The following is an 18,854-nucleotide window of genomic DNA, read 5'->3' as shown; positions in this document are numbered from 1 at the left end:
CTTTCACTGTCATACAGAAGTCTTTCTTCTGGTATTTTCATCCATTTTGGACATCGATTTAGCTGTCTGGGTTTATCTGGCTAGTGTCCCAAATCTCCTTTACAGTTAACAAAGAAAACTAATAGGAACTTAAATAAAACTTTCTGAAATGCCCACTAGAGGACTCGCTTCTCCCCACCTTTTACTTAGGAAGCTGCCAGAGGGAGACAAGTCAGCCATGCTTTCATAAAATGTCCAGTTTAAGTGTTTCAAGAAGGCTAACACCAAATCAAAACTGCTGCAGCCACATGACACCAAGTTTTGGATGAATAAACTCTACTGGTTCAAATTTGGTCAAAACATTTTTAAAGAGCAAGTCTGTCTTGCAGAAATTGATGCAATTAGGTATTACCCATCCCACTGCAGCTGGCATAAAGCCAGCAGAGAGCCTTCAGTCACCTCACTGTATTCTGTGCTGTGACAGATATGCAATCGTATTCTCACGCCTGGGCAGATCAAATCTATACCATGCCTCAGTGGTTAAAGAGTTGGTGTTAATGTAAAGGAGTATCTTGTGTTAATGTAAAGCAATAGCTTTAGTTGAATAAAACTAGATCACAAGTACAATACAAAGTGACACAAGTTTGCAAATAGTATTTTGGGTGGAAGTATTATAAGAATATTATAATACTTTAGTAACACTTTTCAATCCTAATGTTATATATTGTAGTGCAATTTGCTTCTTCTACGTCTTATGTACCTCAGTGAGAGCTTCTGCCCATTTTCCCAAAGTAGTGATCCTTATTTTAGAATGTTACAATTATGTTCTGAAGAATTAAAGCTATTCCTTCTCTTACGCATCACCTTAAAATTTCTAACAGTAAATTTTATTCGCAGTTCTAGGTTTCTTCTAGTTTTTCATAGCCTTCTCTTAGTTTGGCTAAACAATTTCCTATCACAAATTCCTACGGATTCAGCAGCGTTTTTTTTTTCCTCCTGGTTGTTACTAAATATGATAAATGCTGCACTGCTATTTCAGAAACAAAGCTCTTTGAGCTTTGTATTATTAAAAGATTAGGGCTTTTTGTTCTTACCAAGCTGCAACTAATACACAGTAATTTTTTTAACGGTAAAATTCTGAAAAGGAAGTTTGAAATTCTAACTAACAATAGATACTGGTAATTCCTGGATTTCTTCTAGCATTAATCTGAAACACGTGAATACGAAAATGTTCCTTGTTTTGCTAAGATAGCAAACAGCTAACAAATGATGAGTAAGCACTTTCATTTTGGCCAGCGGAGCCCCATTTTACTGATTTCTAAACCAGGGAAGGTTGCTATTTCCCAATACCCTTGCCTACGCCTTCATAGAAAAACAAACAAACAAAAAAACACATTGCAGTTCTACCTGTAACTGACCACTGGATCAAGAGGGGGAAGTAACAGCAATATTCATTCCTCTCGCATGACCTTTCTTGCAGTCGGAGGACTCCGCAAGACATCCCAGGACACAAGCACACCTTCCCAGCCGGCCGCCGCCGAGGATTACCGCCCTCTCCCGAAGCGCTGCCCGTCGCTGCTTCCCCGGAGGTTTCCACCCGCCCCGCGGCGGCCGTTGGCCAGGAGCCTTCCCGCCATTTCGCGCCCCGCCAAGGCGCCGCCGCCCGCCATGTCGGCGGGGCCGCGGCCGGCGACGACGCGTTCGCTCCCGCGGCCCTGCTGAAGCCCTTCATTGAAACTGCCCCCTTTTTTTCCATCGTTTCTTTCAGCCTTTGGTCTTCCGACTGCCGCGTCCCCGGCAGTTTTGAGCGCGGCTCCCCGCCGCGGTCCCCCGCCGCCCGTCGTGGAAGAGGCAGGCGGTTGCGGCGCCCCGGGGCGGCCCCGCCGCCACTTGCGAGGCGCTACGGGCCGCTCCCGCCGCCGCGGCTGCTGCCGCCGCGTGGGGCTCTGCGGGCGGCGGCGCCGCGACCCCGGCAGGCGGCGCTGTGCGGCTGCCGCCATCGCCGCTCGGCAGCGCTCGCTGGCTGCTGGGGGCGGCGGGGTTCGCCGCGCCGGGCCTGGGCGCCTGCGGCTCGTGTTGCCCGGCGGGGCGCGGGGCTCCAGGCCGGGGCGGCGGCGCCCGCTCTCGGCGGCGCCATGGGGAAGCGGGATAACCGAGTGGTGAGTAACGCGGTTGCGCGGCGGGCAGACGGCAACGGGGGCCAGGCCGGCGCCGCGGGCATGGCCCCGGCAGCACCTCCGGGAGGGCCCGGCAGGCACTCGGCGGGCGGCAGGGAAGCCGCGGCGAGCGGGGCGCCGCCTCGGCCCGGGCAGCCGCACCGCTGCGGCGGGCCGGGGCCAGGGCCCGCCTGTCCGGCCCGGGCCTGGCTCCGGGGCGCGGCCGCCCGGCGGGCGGAGAACGGAGGGCGGCGGGGGAGTCCCCGAGCGGGCACCCGAGGGGGCCGGGGTGGGGGTGCGGAGAGAGGGACGGGAATGGGCTCCGGCATCGCCGGGCCTGCGCCGTCGCGGCGCTGGAGGCGTCTCGGGGTGCGGAAAGAGGTGACTCGTTAGGCGGCGGGAGCGGGGACTCGCGGAGCCGCCCGGGCGGTCCCGGGCCGCCGCAAAACAAAGGCGGCTGGCAGCGCCTCGGCGGGCAGCGGGGCCGAGCCCGAGCCGCGGAGGCCCGAGCCGGCCTGCTCCTCCGAGGCGTCCTGCGGCGCCGGAGTGGCCCCGCATGGCGCGGGCAGGTGCCCGTGGTCCCGCGGCGGAACCTGTAACTGCCCTGTGAAACCCAGCAGTAGTCGTGGCTGGTACCTATTTTGTGATCTCTTCAGACGTGGAAGGTACTGGCCTGTTCCGTATTTAAAAATAAATAAATAAATTTTTTTTTCTAGTAGCGGTGAGTGTACTTGCTGACACGTTTTAACACGTTTTCTTAAACTGGGCAGTTAGCTGTACTTGAGCAACTTGAAATTTAGCTTTATGCAGTGATCTCATGAGCCTGCTTCAAAAGGCTGAAAGTATGCTTCTGCACACCTGAATGCAGAGCTGAGTTAAAAACAAACAGAATTTTGGTTTGTCCCCTTTCTTTGTCTGTTCTAGTATAGGCTGTGATCTTTTAAGCAGATCCATTCAGGCAAATGTCTTTGCTTAACTTGATGGAACCATGTATAATATACTTTATGGAAATACGTGTTATACAAGTGTATAACAAATTGCCTTTAACTTTACTTAGGCACCAAAATAATGGAGCATACTGGAAAAAAAATGTACTTGACTGCAGGGCCTAGCCTATGCTTAAAGTGTTACTGCACTATTGTACTGTCTTTGAGTGTATTTAGGTGTCTATTTACTTATTTTTAATTCTTTTCGTACTGCAGTGGGGATGCACTTACCCATGCTAGTAAACCCTTGTTTTCCTAGATGAGGCTCTTTATGCCATGATGACTGCTAGTACAGACAAATTATATTCCTTTGCTTCTCTTAATGACTGTACAACTTCCCACCTGTTAACTCCTTCTCAGGTCCCTTTTAAAAGATACCCTCACTTTGACTGTTTGGAGATGGAAATCAAATTTTTTTTCTTCATCTTCAGAATACCTGCAAGGCAATAAGACTTTGTATTACTTGCCCGTATAGCCCTGGTTGGCTGAACCCTGGTTTCTCGTGCTTGTGCAAAGCAAATGTCTTTTTAACTGCTTGAGCAAGCTGCCAAAGAAAGAAAACAAACATGCGAAGAAGCACTTTCTTTGTTGCTAATGCATTTCTATGCTCGCCTGTGCTCTTTCTGGTGAAATGCAGTTTGGCAAAGTCCTGTAAATACTTCTAAGAAGTATTTATCACTAAAATAATTGTTCTTAAATGAATATGTTTGAAATTTTAAGAACTTATTTTAAGGCAGGTATTTATTTCCCAAATGTGAAATAAAGAACAATATTCAGTCATTATGTGCTTGCTGCCAGAAAGTTAAAGAAAGTGTGCTGCTGAATGGAGGAAGTTTACTAGCTAATCATCTGGGATCGGTTTGAGGAAGTAGTAAACTAACATTTGACAGTGTAGCCTCCTTTGCTGGTCCAGAGAGTTTTTTCTTTTTTTTCCTAATTGCAGTTTAGTTCAAGTCAGAAACTAGTGAACTTGGTTAAGTACAAGAAGTAATCTCTTTTTTTGTGAATAATAATTATATAAGAAGTTACGGTTTTCAGATATTAACTCTTTAATGGTAACCAGAAAGAGTTGACTCAGTTTGCTAATGGTAGTAAGCCAAGTCATGAATTACATTTTCCTCCTTCTTTCCTAATGTATCTAATACATTGAAATTATTTTTGTATAATGAAAAGTGTTCAAATTCTGGTTTCCTGCATTTCTAAAGGAACTCCTTTTCCACTCAGAAGAAGCTTAATTCAAGGGACAAGCTATATATGCTTTTACTCTGCAAACCTCATTTAACATTTTATGTGATTAAAAAAATGCTAAAGTAAATAGCTTGAATACAGGTTCGTAAGGCTGTAACTACTCAAGTGCATAATACCTGGCTATAAAAGAAGGTGCCAACCTGAGACTGAACTAGTTCAAATTGACATACTTTAGCAGTTACTGGCCCATACAAGTTAACCTTTGTGTATGCATTAGAAAAAAAAAAATCCCTCCTCCTCCCCCCCCCACCCCCAAAAGGCTGAAAATGTGATCCTTAGTCATGAACGCTTGAATCAAAAAATGGTCTAAAAGCATGCTCTGGTTGCTTCAGCATGGTCCAGTTGATGGCCTGTGAGCCAGATTTGGCAGAGAGTTGTTTCCTTTGCACTTGCCACCTTTCCCTGCCGGAGGCTAGAGCCCCTGTCTTGGACCAAATGCAGCCATAAGAGGCAAAGCCGCTGGCCACCTCGCTGGCTCGCAGGCCAGGCCAGGCCAGAAGCGCAGCGCTGCTGCAGCCGCTGCCCCTGCTGTGACGGGAATGGAATGGGAGGCAGTAGGTAGGTGTTGCTTTTGACCCCCATTTAACAGCCTGTCTGGCTTGTCCTCTGCAACTGTGAGGCCAGCTCTGAGTTGCACAGGAAGCAACTACAGTGGCTGCTGCCCCCGGAGAGGGGCAGAGCTGGCCAAAGCAGGAGGAGGGCTGAGCACTTGCCTGGCAGGTAGGGGCGAGCTGCTGGGGACAGGGAGAACAGAGGAAAAGAGGCACCTGAATTGCATCTCCCACAGTGGGCAAGGTGAGGCAGTGCTGAACTGTGCTTTTTTTTCCATGGGACTATTTTTTTTATGGACCTTTAGCTCATGCGTTGTGCAAGATAGATGACACTTTAGGGATGAGCAAGGGAAGTGTAGTAAAGGCAGCTGTTATCTCTAGGATTCCCCCCTGTCTGATGTTGCAGAATTTAGGAACATGGAGTGAATGAGGCAGGAAGAAAAAAAAATGTTGCATGATTAAGGTAGTTGAATGTTGCCCTGGGGAAGGAGAGCTACACTCTTTCTTTGCCTCTTCCAGAGTTCCTATGATGCTCAGCTAGTTGTTCAGACTAGGCCCTCACAAATGGTCACTAACTGTGTGTTGTGGTGTTTTCTGAACTTTATGATCTCATAAGAAGCAGTACCGGACATAAAAGCTGCAAAAGCAGCTGAATCTTTGCTTTGAACTTGCAATGTTGTGCAATGCTAAGAACTCTCAAAAAAGTCATATTTGATCTCAAATTGGACAACCAAGCTGGTGGATGTTTTAACTGTTTTATTTTTTTTTCTCATTTCTGAACTGCAGACAGTAAAAATAGTTTGTCTTATGTTTTGCAAGAGTGAATTGTTTGTTAAGTATTGGGATGCTGTAATAATAAAAGCCCCTGAGAAAATCAACAGGACAGTCAGACACTAGAGAAGGGCTTCAGTAATGCACAGTAAGTAGGGCCTGGTGTGACATATTTAAGAATGAGGAGAAACCAAAATCAAGAATGGCATATCTCACAAAGTGGACATTAAATCTATTTTGGTCATAAGTGGAGTAAGGGTCTAGGGAAGGTCATAGGATTATATAATGAGTTTCTTGTGAAATATATCCCGGGAATACTTTTGATCAAGTCATCTTAATTTTTTTACTTCTGAGATGTTGTGTCTCTTCAATTTTCTTGATATATTTTTCTCATACTTTTTGTAGCTTACATGATGATAATTTTACTTATGTCTCTGCCTAAGATAAGAACATATCTCTCTTTTGCTTGAGCACAATATAATTGGCACATCAGAAAATAAGTATAACAAAAATTGACAAACTACTTTCTAGAATATATTTTTTCATTAATCACTCTTGTAGATTATGGATTTTATTTTTTAAATTTGATTTCTATAACATACTACGTTTTTTAAGCAAGTATGAAGAGAATACACAAGCTTGGAATAGGGAATGCTTCATAAAATTTGGTTAATAATACTGTTACTTTGTTAACACAGGTTATTATTCAAAATACTTTTTTTTTCTCAAATTGGCCTCAGGCAAAGAGGTTTCATGTATGTATTATTGTAGCAGAGGACCATAGCTTATTTGTTTTAGTGTTAAAGCAAGAAGCTTGTGGAGTATTGTTAAATTGTTCAGAATTTGTTCATTCTACTATCACTGATTTTCTGCAGAACTTTAAAGGCCTATTGGCTGTCTCAGAGAGTAAGGGAGCTAAAATTAGATCACATTTTCCATATCCTAAGAAAGAATATTTCAGCAATTATAATACTGTATTCAGTTTGCAAAAGTGTTCCTCAGTGAGGGGGAATTTTTATAAAAATGTGGATGAGTTTTTGTAGATGAATTCTTTTTGCCAATATGTGACTCCAGACTGAAAGCATTTTCTCGAGTTTCTGTCAGACTGAATCAGTTCGGTTTAGGTAAATACTTTGTATTTTTAGAAACAAGTCAGAAGTTATTTTCAGTGTGTGAGAAAGGTTGTGCAAAGAAGGACAATTTTTTGTTAGTATAGTATAGCTAGTGATTTTTTTTTTTTTTTGTTCTTTTCATATTCAAGGCTTATATGAATCCCATAGCTATGGCCAGAGCACGAGGTCCTGCCCAAAATTCAGGACCAACAATACAAGACTACTTGAACAGGCCAAGACCAACGTGGTAAGTGGCAATATTTGTCTACCTTTCTGACCTTCTGAATAAAATTCTTTCTTACTAAGATGACACAGTTACTTCCTCCCCAGAATGTGCAGTAATTCATTTTTAAAGACTCGTTGTCTCTGGACAAGATGTTCTGTTCTAAAACTATATTCAGTCTTTTTAAAAATAAAAAAAATAATACTGCATTTTGAAAGACCTATATATCATATATCCTTAGATATTTGGCAACAGTTCCTCAGAGGAGGAAAATATTGGTCTTTGTATCTCTTTCATGAATCCTAGTATGTAAAGTCAGCAGATATGTTGGATTTTTGAACAAAGTTATCTAATGAAAAACAATATGCTGGTATATTTTTAGAGTGAAGTTTGCCCTACCCAACTGTCGTCTTAAGAAGCAGAATCATCTCTGCAGTTATTTTCAACAACTTACTTTATGTTCAATCCATTTTACCTTCTATAATAAGAAACTAGAGCACAATTTACTTAACTGCAAAGCTAGTGTTAGCTCTTTCAGAGGGATTTAGATATAGTACTTAAGTTTTTAGGAATAGATTACCATACACATAACATCTAAGATGCTTTCATTGCCCTTTCCGGTGGAAGTTTACCTAAAGCTGAATTTCAGAAGAAGCCTACAAAACCATAGATTTTTGTACGTCAGCATGTTTCTGTAAAAACACTGAAGAAGATATTTTTAATTGTGAAAATAGAGTAATACTGATTTATCATCTTTTTTCTGTAGGGAAGAAGTAAAAGAACAACTAGAAAAGAAAAAGAAAGGATCCAGGGCTTTGGCTGAGTTTGAAGAAAAGATGAATGAGGTTTGTAATGTGACCAATATCATGTTAATATTCTGTCCTTTCTATATGATATGCTATTTTTCTTCCATTATCATTAACAACGCTAAGTATCTCTAATTGCTTAAGCTTTTAATGAATGAATGTTTTATTGTGTTTATATTGTATGTTAAGCTTACCCCTTAAATTGAGAGCTACTCTCACTTCAGAGAAACACTGTATATGTTTTCAAAAATACCACTGAATAAAATTTTCATATTTCATTTCATTCAATTTTTACATTTTCATAAATGTAATATAGTTATACAAATGCATGTATTTGTATAAATAAATAAAACTAATTCATTTTCCAGTGTGATAAATCAAAGTCTCTTTTTTTGATTTTCACCTGTTTAAGGTCATACAATCCAAAGAGGAATATTGCTGGGAGTTGACATCTTTGGCGGGGAATGTATATGAAATACCAAAGTAGAAGTACAGAGAAGGGCCTTGAATGTCCAGACGGGACTAAAAAGCACTCCTTCCACTCTTGTCTCAAGCTGGCTATGTTACATGCTGATTCCTACCATAAATTGAGCCATTCCGATATCTGTGTTCAGTGCCTACTGGAGATCAGCATGATAAAAGAAAGTTTCATTTGTAACCCCTATTGTATGTATAGGAAGAAATTGATGTAAGATGAATATAACTGTTCCTGTTCCCTTGGTGGGTTCTGGTGTCTTGGGATAAGTTTTAAGCAGTAGTCTTCATCATTGTATGAGAGTTTCTGATTGAAGTCAGTTATGCTCCTCCTTTGTTACTGGAAGGACATGATGCATCTGCTCCTGTTGCAGCGCTTTTTGCCCAAGGAATAATACTAGTATTTCCATGATGATGGGATGCTGTTCTGGGCAGATCACTTTTCAGTGCTCCTTAAGTGAGGAGTGGACAGTACAGCACCTCAGCAAGTTTGGTTTACGAACTAATCTTTTAAAGATTGAAAAGATTACAAGTCTTTTAAATGAAGTGCCATCCCTCCTAGTTTTTTCAAAATGCTATATTAGCATAGTTTGTTTATACTTGAAGGAGATTGTGTGCCTAATAAAGCACAACCTGTCGTTAGAAACCCCTGAGCTAGCTCCAGGTTGTAGCATACGAAAGTACGCAACCCACTGCAGTACTCTGTAGGTGTTGCCTTGTGTTGTGGAAGCACCTTGCATGCAACACTGTCCTGGCTAATCTGCTGTGTCCTTCAGCAGTGCTGTTAAGCTAATTCACTATATGCTGACTTGGGGATTTCTGTATTGTATAGCATTGCCCAGGAGTAGTAATCTTACTTAATTCCTGCTATGCCTCTCCCTTCAGCACAATATGTGATTATGTGCTTTACTAATACAATACCAATACATCCTATTTATGAGGAAAAAGAGAATAAAAATGCTAAAAAGAAGAAAATGGAGAACACAACATCTCTGACATGGGAAGGGGAAGTGGCACACGCAGGTTGAAACTAGCAGCCTTTCAGTATGGTAGGGTTGCAGACGTTTCAGAGCCTCTGAAAGTGGGACTTTAGGAAACCTAGAGAGTTTGTGAGGGCCTCAGAAAAAGAGGAACAAAAGGAGTCTTATCTGTGCAGTGAGTTTGGCCTAACAGAAAACAAGAGCCTTTCTAAGAAGGTACATACAATAATTTAATATTCTAAGTTGTTGACACTGACAGAGGCACCCATGCATCAATGAAGAGCCAGGACAAATAGTCTTCAGATTTTGCTTCAGATGACTTTAAAACTAATACAAACTACCAGTTTTTGTGGCAAAGTGCCTTCTGTTGCTAAAATACTAAGCACTAAAACACACAGAAAACTGTGATACAAATAACAAATACACCATAGTTGATGGCCTTCAAATCCAAGGTAAATGGGTATCTATGAAATCCAAATAACTTGAGCATTAGGGTGCAAACTAACATGATACTTGATAATAGAACAAATTTCTGTAAAATCAAATGCATCACAGCCTTGGTTTATTTGCCTATGTTGTTTATTTTCTATAAGTTTTATGAATATTTTATAGCTTCAGGTATGGGACAGGATTTCAAAAAGGCCTCATAATGAAACTTTAATAATGATCATGCCATTGTTTTGCTTGTTTGTTTCCAGAATTGGAGGAAAGAGCTAGAAAAACATAGGGAGAAGTTACTGGGTGGAAGTGAGAGTTCCTCGAAAAAGAAAGAGGTAAGTTATTTTCAGCTTAGTACAGTTTGTGTTGAACTGGATTTATTTTCTATGCTGCTAGCACGGAATGTCATAAACACATTTTAAAAGTCAGCATTAAAGAACATAAAACCAAATGCACAAAAACAAAAGGACATGATGCCAAAATAACGGTTGTTTTGTTTTGTTTTTTAAGAAAAAGAAAAAGGAAAAGAAGAAATCTAATAGGGTGAGCAAAGTTTTCAGTTTTCTGAGCTTCTTTTGCCTTTGAGTTGTTCCTGTTTGTCATTTAAAGTCTCTTGGAAAGAGAGAATATAGCTCTAATTTTGAATTTATATGCTAAAATAATTTATTTTCATTTGAGAGAGGTGGCTAACATTCTGTACAAGAAGAATTTTATTTGTGTTTAAATACAAGGAAATAGTAATAAATACAGGTTATTATGTTAAAAATGTTAGTTACTCACTTTTTACAGTTTCATTTAAGGAAACCTATACAAGACCAGTTTCTTAGAAGTAAAAGTTCATTTGTAATACTTTGAAAAGGAAGAGATTTTTAAGGGATGTGTTTGGATGGTCTTCTGACTATTTGCTAGACAAAATGCTGCATCTCACAAGCTTCACTTTTTGTTGTGTTTGGTCAAGCTGTCTTCATCTTCTTCTTCTTCATCAAGCTCTGATTCTTCCAGCAGTGCATCTGATTCTGAAGATGAGGTAAGAACTAAATTATCACAATCTGATGTTTTGTATTTTCAAAGAAATTATGCTTTTGTATTGTTCTCAGCATGTTCTCATAAACATACTTAGTTTTGATGCAGCTGGAACTTAGAAGCTGTGAGTATTTGTATACACAAATACACACACACATATATATTCATACATGTATATTTTTTTTTACTTTTTAGCAAAATCTTTGTTACAGATAATCAGATTCTGTAGCATACATCTAAATAATAAAAAGACTTTAGAGAACTTGCATTTTTCCCTCTTTTTTTTTAAGAAGGGTTATGAATGTTATCTGCTAAAAAAAATCAGTTGTATTATGCTTTATTCCTCAGCATAATAACATATAGGAATTTGGAGTTTTCACATTTTTTGTAATAGCTACTGAAAATACTTTTTTTTCTCTCTCTCCTAAAATATTTGTGCATAGGATAAAAAGCAAGGGAAGAGAAGAAGGAAAAAGAAGTATCGCTCTTCACGGAAGTCTTCAGCAAGCTCAACTTCTGAGTCTGAAACAGATAGCAAGGTAAATATGCAGTGTGTTACTCTTGGGAGGTTTTCTTGATCTATGTTATAAAGACACAAATATTTCTGACTTCTGCATATGAATATTTTTTTATCGCTCAAATTTAAAGTCATACATTCTTACTGTAGCTGCATTGTAACTTCCAGATGCTGTCAGGCATCTACATCTATTTGTCATGACGGCAGGCAGAATTAATTTGATCTTTAGAAGATAAATATGCTGTTATTCTAACAATGTTTAGCTGTTTTTCTGAATTCAGACATATGCAGTTTTTGTGCTGCTCAAACATTTAGTTTGAGTTAAAACGTTCTGTGAACGTCTTGTGAATGTGCTATTTTATTGAAGACCATCGGTGAAAACAAAGATGTTGCAGGATATCAGTGATACTTGCTAAGTAACTTTGGACAGAGCAGTTTCATGCTGGAGCACTGAGCCTCTGACAAATGCATATTAAATCAAGAGTTGCTTTTTCCTTACTTAAAGAAAGTACAGCAATGTACATGGCCTAGCTTACAGAATGAACAAAAAGGTGGAAAAGATACGTGAGGCAATCTGTCCTATTAGCTTTTCATATTTTCTTTGTTACAATGGATAATTGTTAAAATTCTTGCCTAAAAATTAATAATACAGTGATTTAAGATTCTGACTTCACTGAGGTAGACTTCATTGAAGGTTTTCACTGGAATACCCGTACCAGTGTGGTATAAATTACGATGAATCACTCTTTGCGTGCCCTTGTCAGTTTGTGATAACAAGAGTTTGAAAACTCTTTCAATACATAAAAAAAAAAAAAAAAAAAAAAAAAAAAAAAGCAGACACACTTTTACTGCTGAAATGGAAAGGCAGAAAACTCCAAGGCAATCTCTGCTTTACCCACAGTCAGCTGAGATGAGTGCAGATGGAGAATAGAGACTCCAGACTGTGGGATGTTAGAGGGGCACATGGTTACAACAGTGATAGCTGGTTTCCTTTTCGGAGACTACATGTTCTGCTCTCAGCAAGTACTCTGTTACCTGATTCCATAGAGACTTTTTCACAGTGCTGGTTCAGGACATCAGCAGTTGCCTCAAAATTAGTATTTTTTTTTTTTTGATATTTCTGTTAACTGCAAGGCAAAAAGAGCAGCTTTGAAGAATGACTTTCAATATAGAAGAAAATGCATTGGGTCAGATTGCTGTTGGGATTTCTGCTTTTTACTGAAATATTTTTGTCATAGTGTATATTTTTTTCTGTTTAGGACAGCATTAAAAAGAAAAAATCAAAGGAAGACCATGAAAAAGAGAAGGTAGGTTTCCTTTTGAAATACGTATATCAGAACTGCTTTTTACATATGTAATGGAGCTTGATTCTTTTTTTTCTTTTTTTTTTAAATGTTGAATGCCTGAATTCACACATACCAAAATTTACTGTCCAACACTAGACAATCAGAAGACATTCAGAACCCCAGTTTGGGGTAGATTTTTAGTTGGGTTCAGCTCCTGTATTTTGTACTGGTGTTAGAGGAAACTACTGGATCCATTCCTGTTGCGAGGGTGAACAGAAAAGTATCTGATCTGTAGTAGATTAGTGGCATTCTGGTATTCTGGTATTTTGGTTTTTAGGTTGAATGGCTAGTTATATTCATCTGAAGACACTGCACTGGGATGTTTGGTAGGTAACTAGTTTGTTGCTGGAAATCAAGTAACATCAAACAGAACATTTTTATCTAAATGTAGTCATAGTTATATATGTTGTAATGATACTGGCTTTGAAACATTACTGAGAAAAATGTGTGTGGACAGTATTGACTCTGATGTATCAATTGTCTATTGAACAAGGCAGATATGTCGATAGCATTTTTTCCTTATTTTGCTTCCAGTTCAGAGTTTCCATTTCCCACCAACTCCTTTAACTTTGAGTAGCTTCTCTTCAAAGAGCCCAGTGTCTACCTTAGTGCTTTGATCTTGGCCTCTGTAATGCCTAATTTCATGCCTCTTCTGAAAACAAAGGGTTTGGGGGAGGGGGGAGTGGAGGTCTCCTCCTATCTGAGGATGCCCAGTCTCTCAAACTGGCTGCATCATTTTCTGAGTACTTCTGGGAGAAGACTGTAACACCTATAATAGACTAGATAGGATAGTTTTGGAATCACACCTGCCCCCTGCTCCTTGCCTGGTCCAGAGCAATGGTGGCCTGGAAAAGGGGAAAAGAAAAAAGTAGCTCAGAGAGTAATCTTATACAGAATCTAGATTTTAGTAATAATAAAAAGATTGCCCTTTAAGTATACTGAGATTATGTATAAAACGTTGAAGGCACAGCTGGCAGGGACAGCTTACTCATTTGGACACAAAGACAGAGGGAGCTCTTTCTTTTAATTTCGTTAGCAAAGCAAGAGTCTGAAGCTGCAGTGTTTGTATATGCCTGCTGAGACATCTTATTTCCTCAGTAGTACTTAAATATCATGCAGCACTATTTTCAAATATTTACTCTTTACCAATGTTTTTATTTAAAATAAGAGACCATATTGGAACTTTATTTCTCTCACTTACAGAAGGTTGCAGTATCTTAGTAACAAAAAAAAAAAAAAAAAAAAAAAAACACAATACGTAGAAAAATTATTTTATTTCCACATTTTAACAATTATTAGACAATTAGGGTAATTTGGTGGTGATGATGAGTAATAAATTTAATACCTGCAATAGTATAAAATATTTTATAACTTAGAATTACTATTTCAGTCTAACTTGTAAAGCAGGAATTTTATAAAATCTCAGAGCTAACTTTAATAACAAATATAATACTTATTTTGTGTAGGATGGCAAAAATCATCATAGAAAAAGAAAGAAAGCTGATCGTTGTGATGGACCTTTATCGTCAGAATCCTTATCAGAATCAGATCAAACAGAGCAGGTCAGTGTGAAACCTCATCTTCAGATGTTATAAGGATTTAGCTTACTGATGCACCTGAGTGAGTGAAACTAGCTTAGATTAATACATTGTTGGAACTGATTTTGCTCTCACCAGTTAACTTTGAGGGTGCAAAACATTCAGGGATGTTCGCATTTTTCTCTTTAGTAAAATCTTACAGTAGGAATTATTCAGTACAACTCTTAACACTTACAGGTTATTCTGAATTATATTTCTTCCTTGAAATTTTCCCACTATTTACAGATATTTTAGGATTCAGTAACATCACACCAACTGCTTGATGGGGTACACTACACAGGATTTCTCTTTGATGTTTGTGCATAGACAGGCAGATTTCAGGATTGTTAAAAGTAATCCAGTGAAAAAGGCAGCCAGTTAAAAAAAAATGGCCGTAATACTCTTATTTTCACCCTTGTTTAGCTACTTTGAAGACTTTTATTCCTGTAGGATTACACAATGTCGGACAATACTGGATTTTTCATTATGAATTTTTATCATATTATTACCTTAGTAATTTTACTTATCTCTCTCTGCTGATTTCTTGTTCTGCTGTATATTAAAAGCAGAGAGCATTCCCAAATTGCATGTTTATAGGATGATGCTTGTTCTAGAAAATAACATAGATAACCACTGTTTCTTCATGTGTTATTGTTTGGTATGTTCTATGAACTCTGTTGTGCCATCACTCATTTATGCACAGCAAAAGCTTGAACTTTTTCTTAAAATAGAATTTCCAAAACTTCTATCCTATTAAATCTTACTTATTCTTTTTAGGTGCAAGTGAAAAAGAAGAAAAACAATGAGGAAAAAGAGAAAGCAACAGCAAGTATCCTTCCTATTGTTACTGTAGTTTTAGTATATAAATATACTGTACCTAGTTAATTTCTAATTCCACATTTTTTAGTTATACAGTGTTTTATGGCAAAAGTCTACTGTAGCATGAATCTATATTCATAATTTCTGCATGTACTTACTGAACTCACTTTTTCAGTTGTGTAATCAGAAGAAGAATTTATCCCTATTTTACCTAAATAGATATATAAGAGATGGGATTTATGTAAGTTTCATGTTTATTGCCTGAAGTCAAAGTCTGTTTTACTCTGTAACAACCAGACAGAACTATTAAATTCTATTTAATATCTTGCTACACAGATTGCAGTGCTGTTCTGTCTCAGAGTATTGTGTATAATCCTTCCTTTGTAAGCCCCCTGTACCAGAGCATGAAAAGGGCCTTAGGCCACATTATCTGCAGTGCCCATCCTGGTATAATTCTTCCCCCGCCAAACAAAAAGCTTTTAGCAACCTGTTACTTCTATTTTGTTGATTTTCTGTTGATAAAAGTGAGATAGAGGTTCAGCAGTAATTTTCAGAGCCCCAGATTCATCACGTTTACCTGAAGCTCCTTCAGTTAGGAGTGTAATCATTTTGATATCTGAATTACCCACTGGTGGAGATGTCTGTATCTTTCCCTCTCCACTGACTGTCAGAGAACCCACCACAGCACTAGTCATAACTTGGACGCCTCAACTGTCCATATAAGTTAGTGCAAAAGAAAGGTTTACAGTGTAGCCATCCAACAAATAGAAGCATAGGGGTATCAGTGATACTCCATACATACTTTATGTGGAACTTCAAGTTTCTGTTTTTTCATAATCACATAAGCTGTTTGCCATAAAATTTCTAGTGACTGTCTTTTATCCTTAAAAGAATTGCATGTGTTTATATATATATATATATATAAAAATAAATAAAATATTTATTGAATGATTGATTTTGTATTTATATTGTGTTTATATATATATAAACAATAGCTTTTATACTAGGTTGTTTTGTGTGCATTACATCACACCTATTCAAGAATTCAAACTGAAATTCTGCTTGCCAAAATACAAGATTGCATCTCTCAGCTTTTATAGCACAGTGTTCAAAATATTGACTTCAGGACTGAATACAACAGCTTTACTTCAGTGTGTTTGTATATATGATTGGCATGATGTTGTTTCATTTTAAATAAGGCATAAGTGTTGGCGATTCTAGCCAAGTGCACCTGAACTATTTAATTTTGCACTGTAAATACAAGCACTTATTTTTAAATCTGTAAATATTCTAGTTATTCCCACATATATAAGATGTCATTGCTTATCAAAGCACTTTCTTATTATTTTCTCAGAAATCTAGAGAACAGTGAAATCGGGTAAAAGTTTAGGAAACAAAATAGTTATAATGATGAGAGGCATGAAATAGCCAGACCATGATGGTAATATATTGAAAAGCTGTTCATAATAGTGCAAGCTACTGGATGAAATACGGACTTTTTCTGGTATTAGTATAACTCAGTAGGCTTTTATACAGGTCTCCTTTGAAATGTCTTTGTATGAATATCCTTTCAGTGCTCTTATTTTTCATTAGATTAATTTAACAGATGGCAGTTTTCTCATACAATAACCTCAATTTTAACTTTTTTTTAGGATAAAACAAAAAAGAGAAAGAAGCATAAGAAACATGGTAAAAAGAAGAAAAAGAAGATTGCTGGTTCAAATTCAGATTCGGAATAATTTTTAAAAAGCAAGACTATCTTTTCAACAAAAGTGCAATGACTAAAGGAAACTTAAACTGTGAAATGATGGCAAACTTTACCAAATTGCATGAGTTTTCCTGTGTTTTAGAAAATATTCCTAATATTTCAGAAGCCAGCCAGATGCAGCTGTGCTGGGAAAGACCATTGTTGTTGCCTGCTGCTTAATATATATGGGGTACAACTTTTATAAAATTCCAGTTACCAATGTTAGGTATTTGAAACAACATAAAATGGTAGTCCAACTAGGATGTAAAATATTGGAAAATAGGAGTCAGCTTTCTAGATACTAAAAGTAGTGTTTTAAAAAGAATTAGTAATAGTCTTAATTTGTAAATCAGGACAAATAAAATCTCAAGTTCATAATTCAGGTTAATATAGTACATAAACTATTACAAGCTGATGCCTGCTTTTGGCATTTACAAAATGGGAACTTGATGACATTTAAAATGCTATCTTTGTAGAAATGTCTAGCATCTGCCCCATTACCATCTTTATGCTTGCGGGAAAGGGAATGCTACCATTTTGGCTAACTGAATAGGGTGCCTTTGCCTTTGATCCTTGCAAATGTCTGCTATTTTTAATCCATGCAGCATCTCTGATTCCAGGGAGGTCACATCTATTGTCAGCAGGCTTTTTCTGACTAAGCGGTTCTGGGCCTCTAAGCATGTGCTTCTGCATTAAGCAAAAGCAATGACATTTTGCAGCATAACTGACGTTCAAAAACTAAAGATTTTACCTCTGCTTCTTTGAAATAGATCTGTTAGTAAGTACATGTATTTCATTTAATGTTATTTTGGTTTAATTGAATGCTTCTGGCAAACACTGGTTGCTTTATTTCTTTGCTTTATCTTTAGAATTGTTTTGCATGTTTTGTACCATTTTTAAATTAACAAAATACAGGTAATCATTCGTTGTAACCAGTTTTATGAATTATGTTCCACATGCAGAATTTCATGTATGTATTTAGTTATTCTTAAAGTTAAGTTCATTGCTGTGTTTAAATGCACACTTGCTGAAGATATTTAGCATGTAAAAAGCGGGGTTTTGATATCTAACAGCTTCATATTGAAGCTGATTTTACTCTTAAGCAAGTTCAGTGGCAGACTTGTTACGTGATGTGTCTTGTTATATAAAAATACTGCCAGAATCTCATTAAAGATACTGTTTAAACAGTTTGTATTTATATTTTTGTACTTAAGGGCTACAGAATGTTTACCTAAATCATAAAGCTATTTTACTTTAAATAAGTTCTTTTAGAAATTAAAAAAAAAAGCTTTTAAATTGAATGTGCACACACAAAAGCACAAGCAACCATTGGATTTTATTTTTTACATGAAATTATCCTTATGTCTTCCATTGAAGTACTCATTGCTAGGCCTCCTATGTTAGCCATTAACTCTTGTGTTCAGAGTGCTAAACAACAGATTGTGCTAATGATCCTCCTGTTTCATTGCACTTCTAACTTGCCTTTGTTGCATATGGATGTTTCAAGTATGTTATTTCCAAGAATTTCAAGACCTTGGTTAACTGATTATTAGTCTGCAAACCGCAATGAAAAACTGGGTGAAAAAGACAATATTGCCATTCTGCAGTGAAACTGACTTTTCAAGTAAATTCTTAGAAAAATACAAACATTAACTTGCAGCAATGACTTTCTGTCCCTTCAAAACTATTTTGAGCAAATATTTTATACAGTTGGGCTTGATGTTACTGATTTTGAAGATTGTCGCATCATTGAGGTTAAAATAAAGGCAAAATGCGGTGAACAGTAGGGGTTTGATTTGGGGTTTGTTTTTTTTTTCCCTAAGTTGTAGTGTTACAGTTTTGTTAAAAGGAACTAGTAATGAACCATATGATACATGCTGTACTCTGAGTGATACCTTATTTGACTTCTACACAACTACCTGTGTCAGAAAGAAATAAAAATGGGAATGAGTGCCCCAGTCTTCCAAATGCATAAGCAGGTATGTAATTTAAATTTTCTAAATATAACTATTTGTTGCTGGCCGTCTATGTAATTTGTGTAGTCAAATACCACCGTAACACTTTTGAAGTGGTATAGCTATATATATACATAGGGACATAC

General features: G+C 38.1%; 1 protein-coding gene across 3 annotated transcripts; it reads left to right on the top strand.

The window, feature by feature from the left end:
• Nucleotides 1-2,036: 2,036 nt before the first annotated feature.
• On the top strand, nt 2,037-18,539 carry FAM133B (family with sequence similarity 133 member B). Of its 3 annotated transcripts, none has more exons than XM_062569118.1 (11): nt 2,037-2,138; nt 6,953-7,050; nt 7,793-7,871; nt 9,985-10,059; nt 10,235-10,267; nt 10,683-10,751; nt 11,191-11,286; nt 12,524-12,571; nt 14,077-14,172; nt 14,965-15,012; nt 16,659-18,539. In XM_062569118.1, the coding sequence occupies exons 1-11, from the start codon at nt 2,115-2,117 to the stop codon at nt 16,743-16,745; spliced, it is 753 nt and encodes a 250-aa protein (XP_062425102.1). In that variant the 5' UTR covers nt 2,037-2,114; the 3' UTR covers nt 16,746-18,539. The 3 variants fall into 3 exon arrangements, with proteins under 3 accessions (XP_062425102.1, XP_062425105.1, XP_062425104.1); XM_062569121.1 differs by having other exon boundaries at nt 14,965-15,016; nt 16,659-16,727; XM_062569120.1 differs by lacking the exon at nt 10,235-10,267.
• Nucleotides 18,540-18,854: the final 315 nt, after the last annotated feature.

Source organism: Rhea pennata, chromosome 2 (assembly GCF_028389875.1).
Source record: "Rhea pennata isolate bPtePen1 chromosome 2, bPtePen1.pri, whole genome shotgun sequence".
In the NCBI taxonomy this organism is placed as follows: Eukaryota; Metazoa; Chordata; class Aves; order Rheiformes; family Rheidae; genus Rhea; species Rhea pennata.
The sequence above is the reverse complement of the archived record's forward strand: the minus strand, read 5'-3'. Positions and strand labels throughout refer to the sequence as shown.

What these genes read in the sequence shown, in the direction of transcription:
- FAM133B (XM_062569118.1), top strand. Translation starts at nt 2,115, where the DNA reads ATGGGGAAGCGGGATAACCGAGTG. An exon ending in TTGAAGAAAAGATGAATGAG is followed by an intron (nt 7,872 to 9,984) that starts GTTTGTAATGTG and finishes GTTTGTTTCCAG; the next exon opens with AATTGGAGGAAAGAGCTAGA. An exon ending in AAGACCATGAAAAAGAGAAG is followed by an intron (nt 12,572 to 14,076) that starts GTAGGTTTCCTT and finishes TATTTTGTGTAG; the next exon opens with GATGGCAAAAATCATCATAG.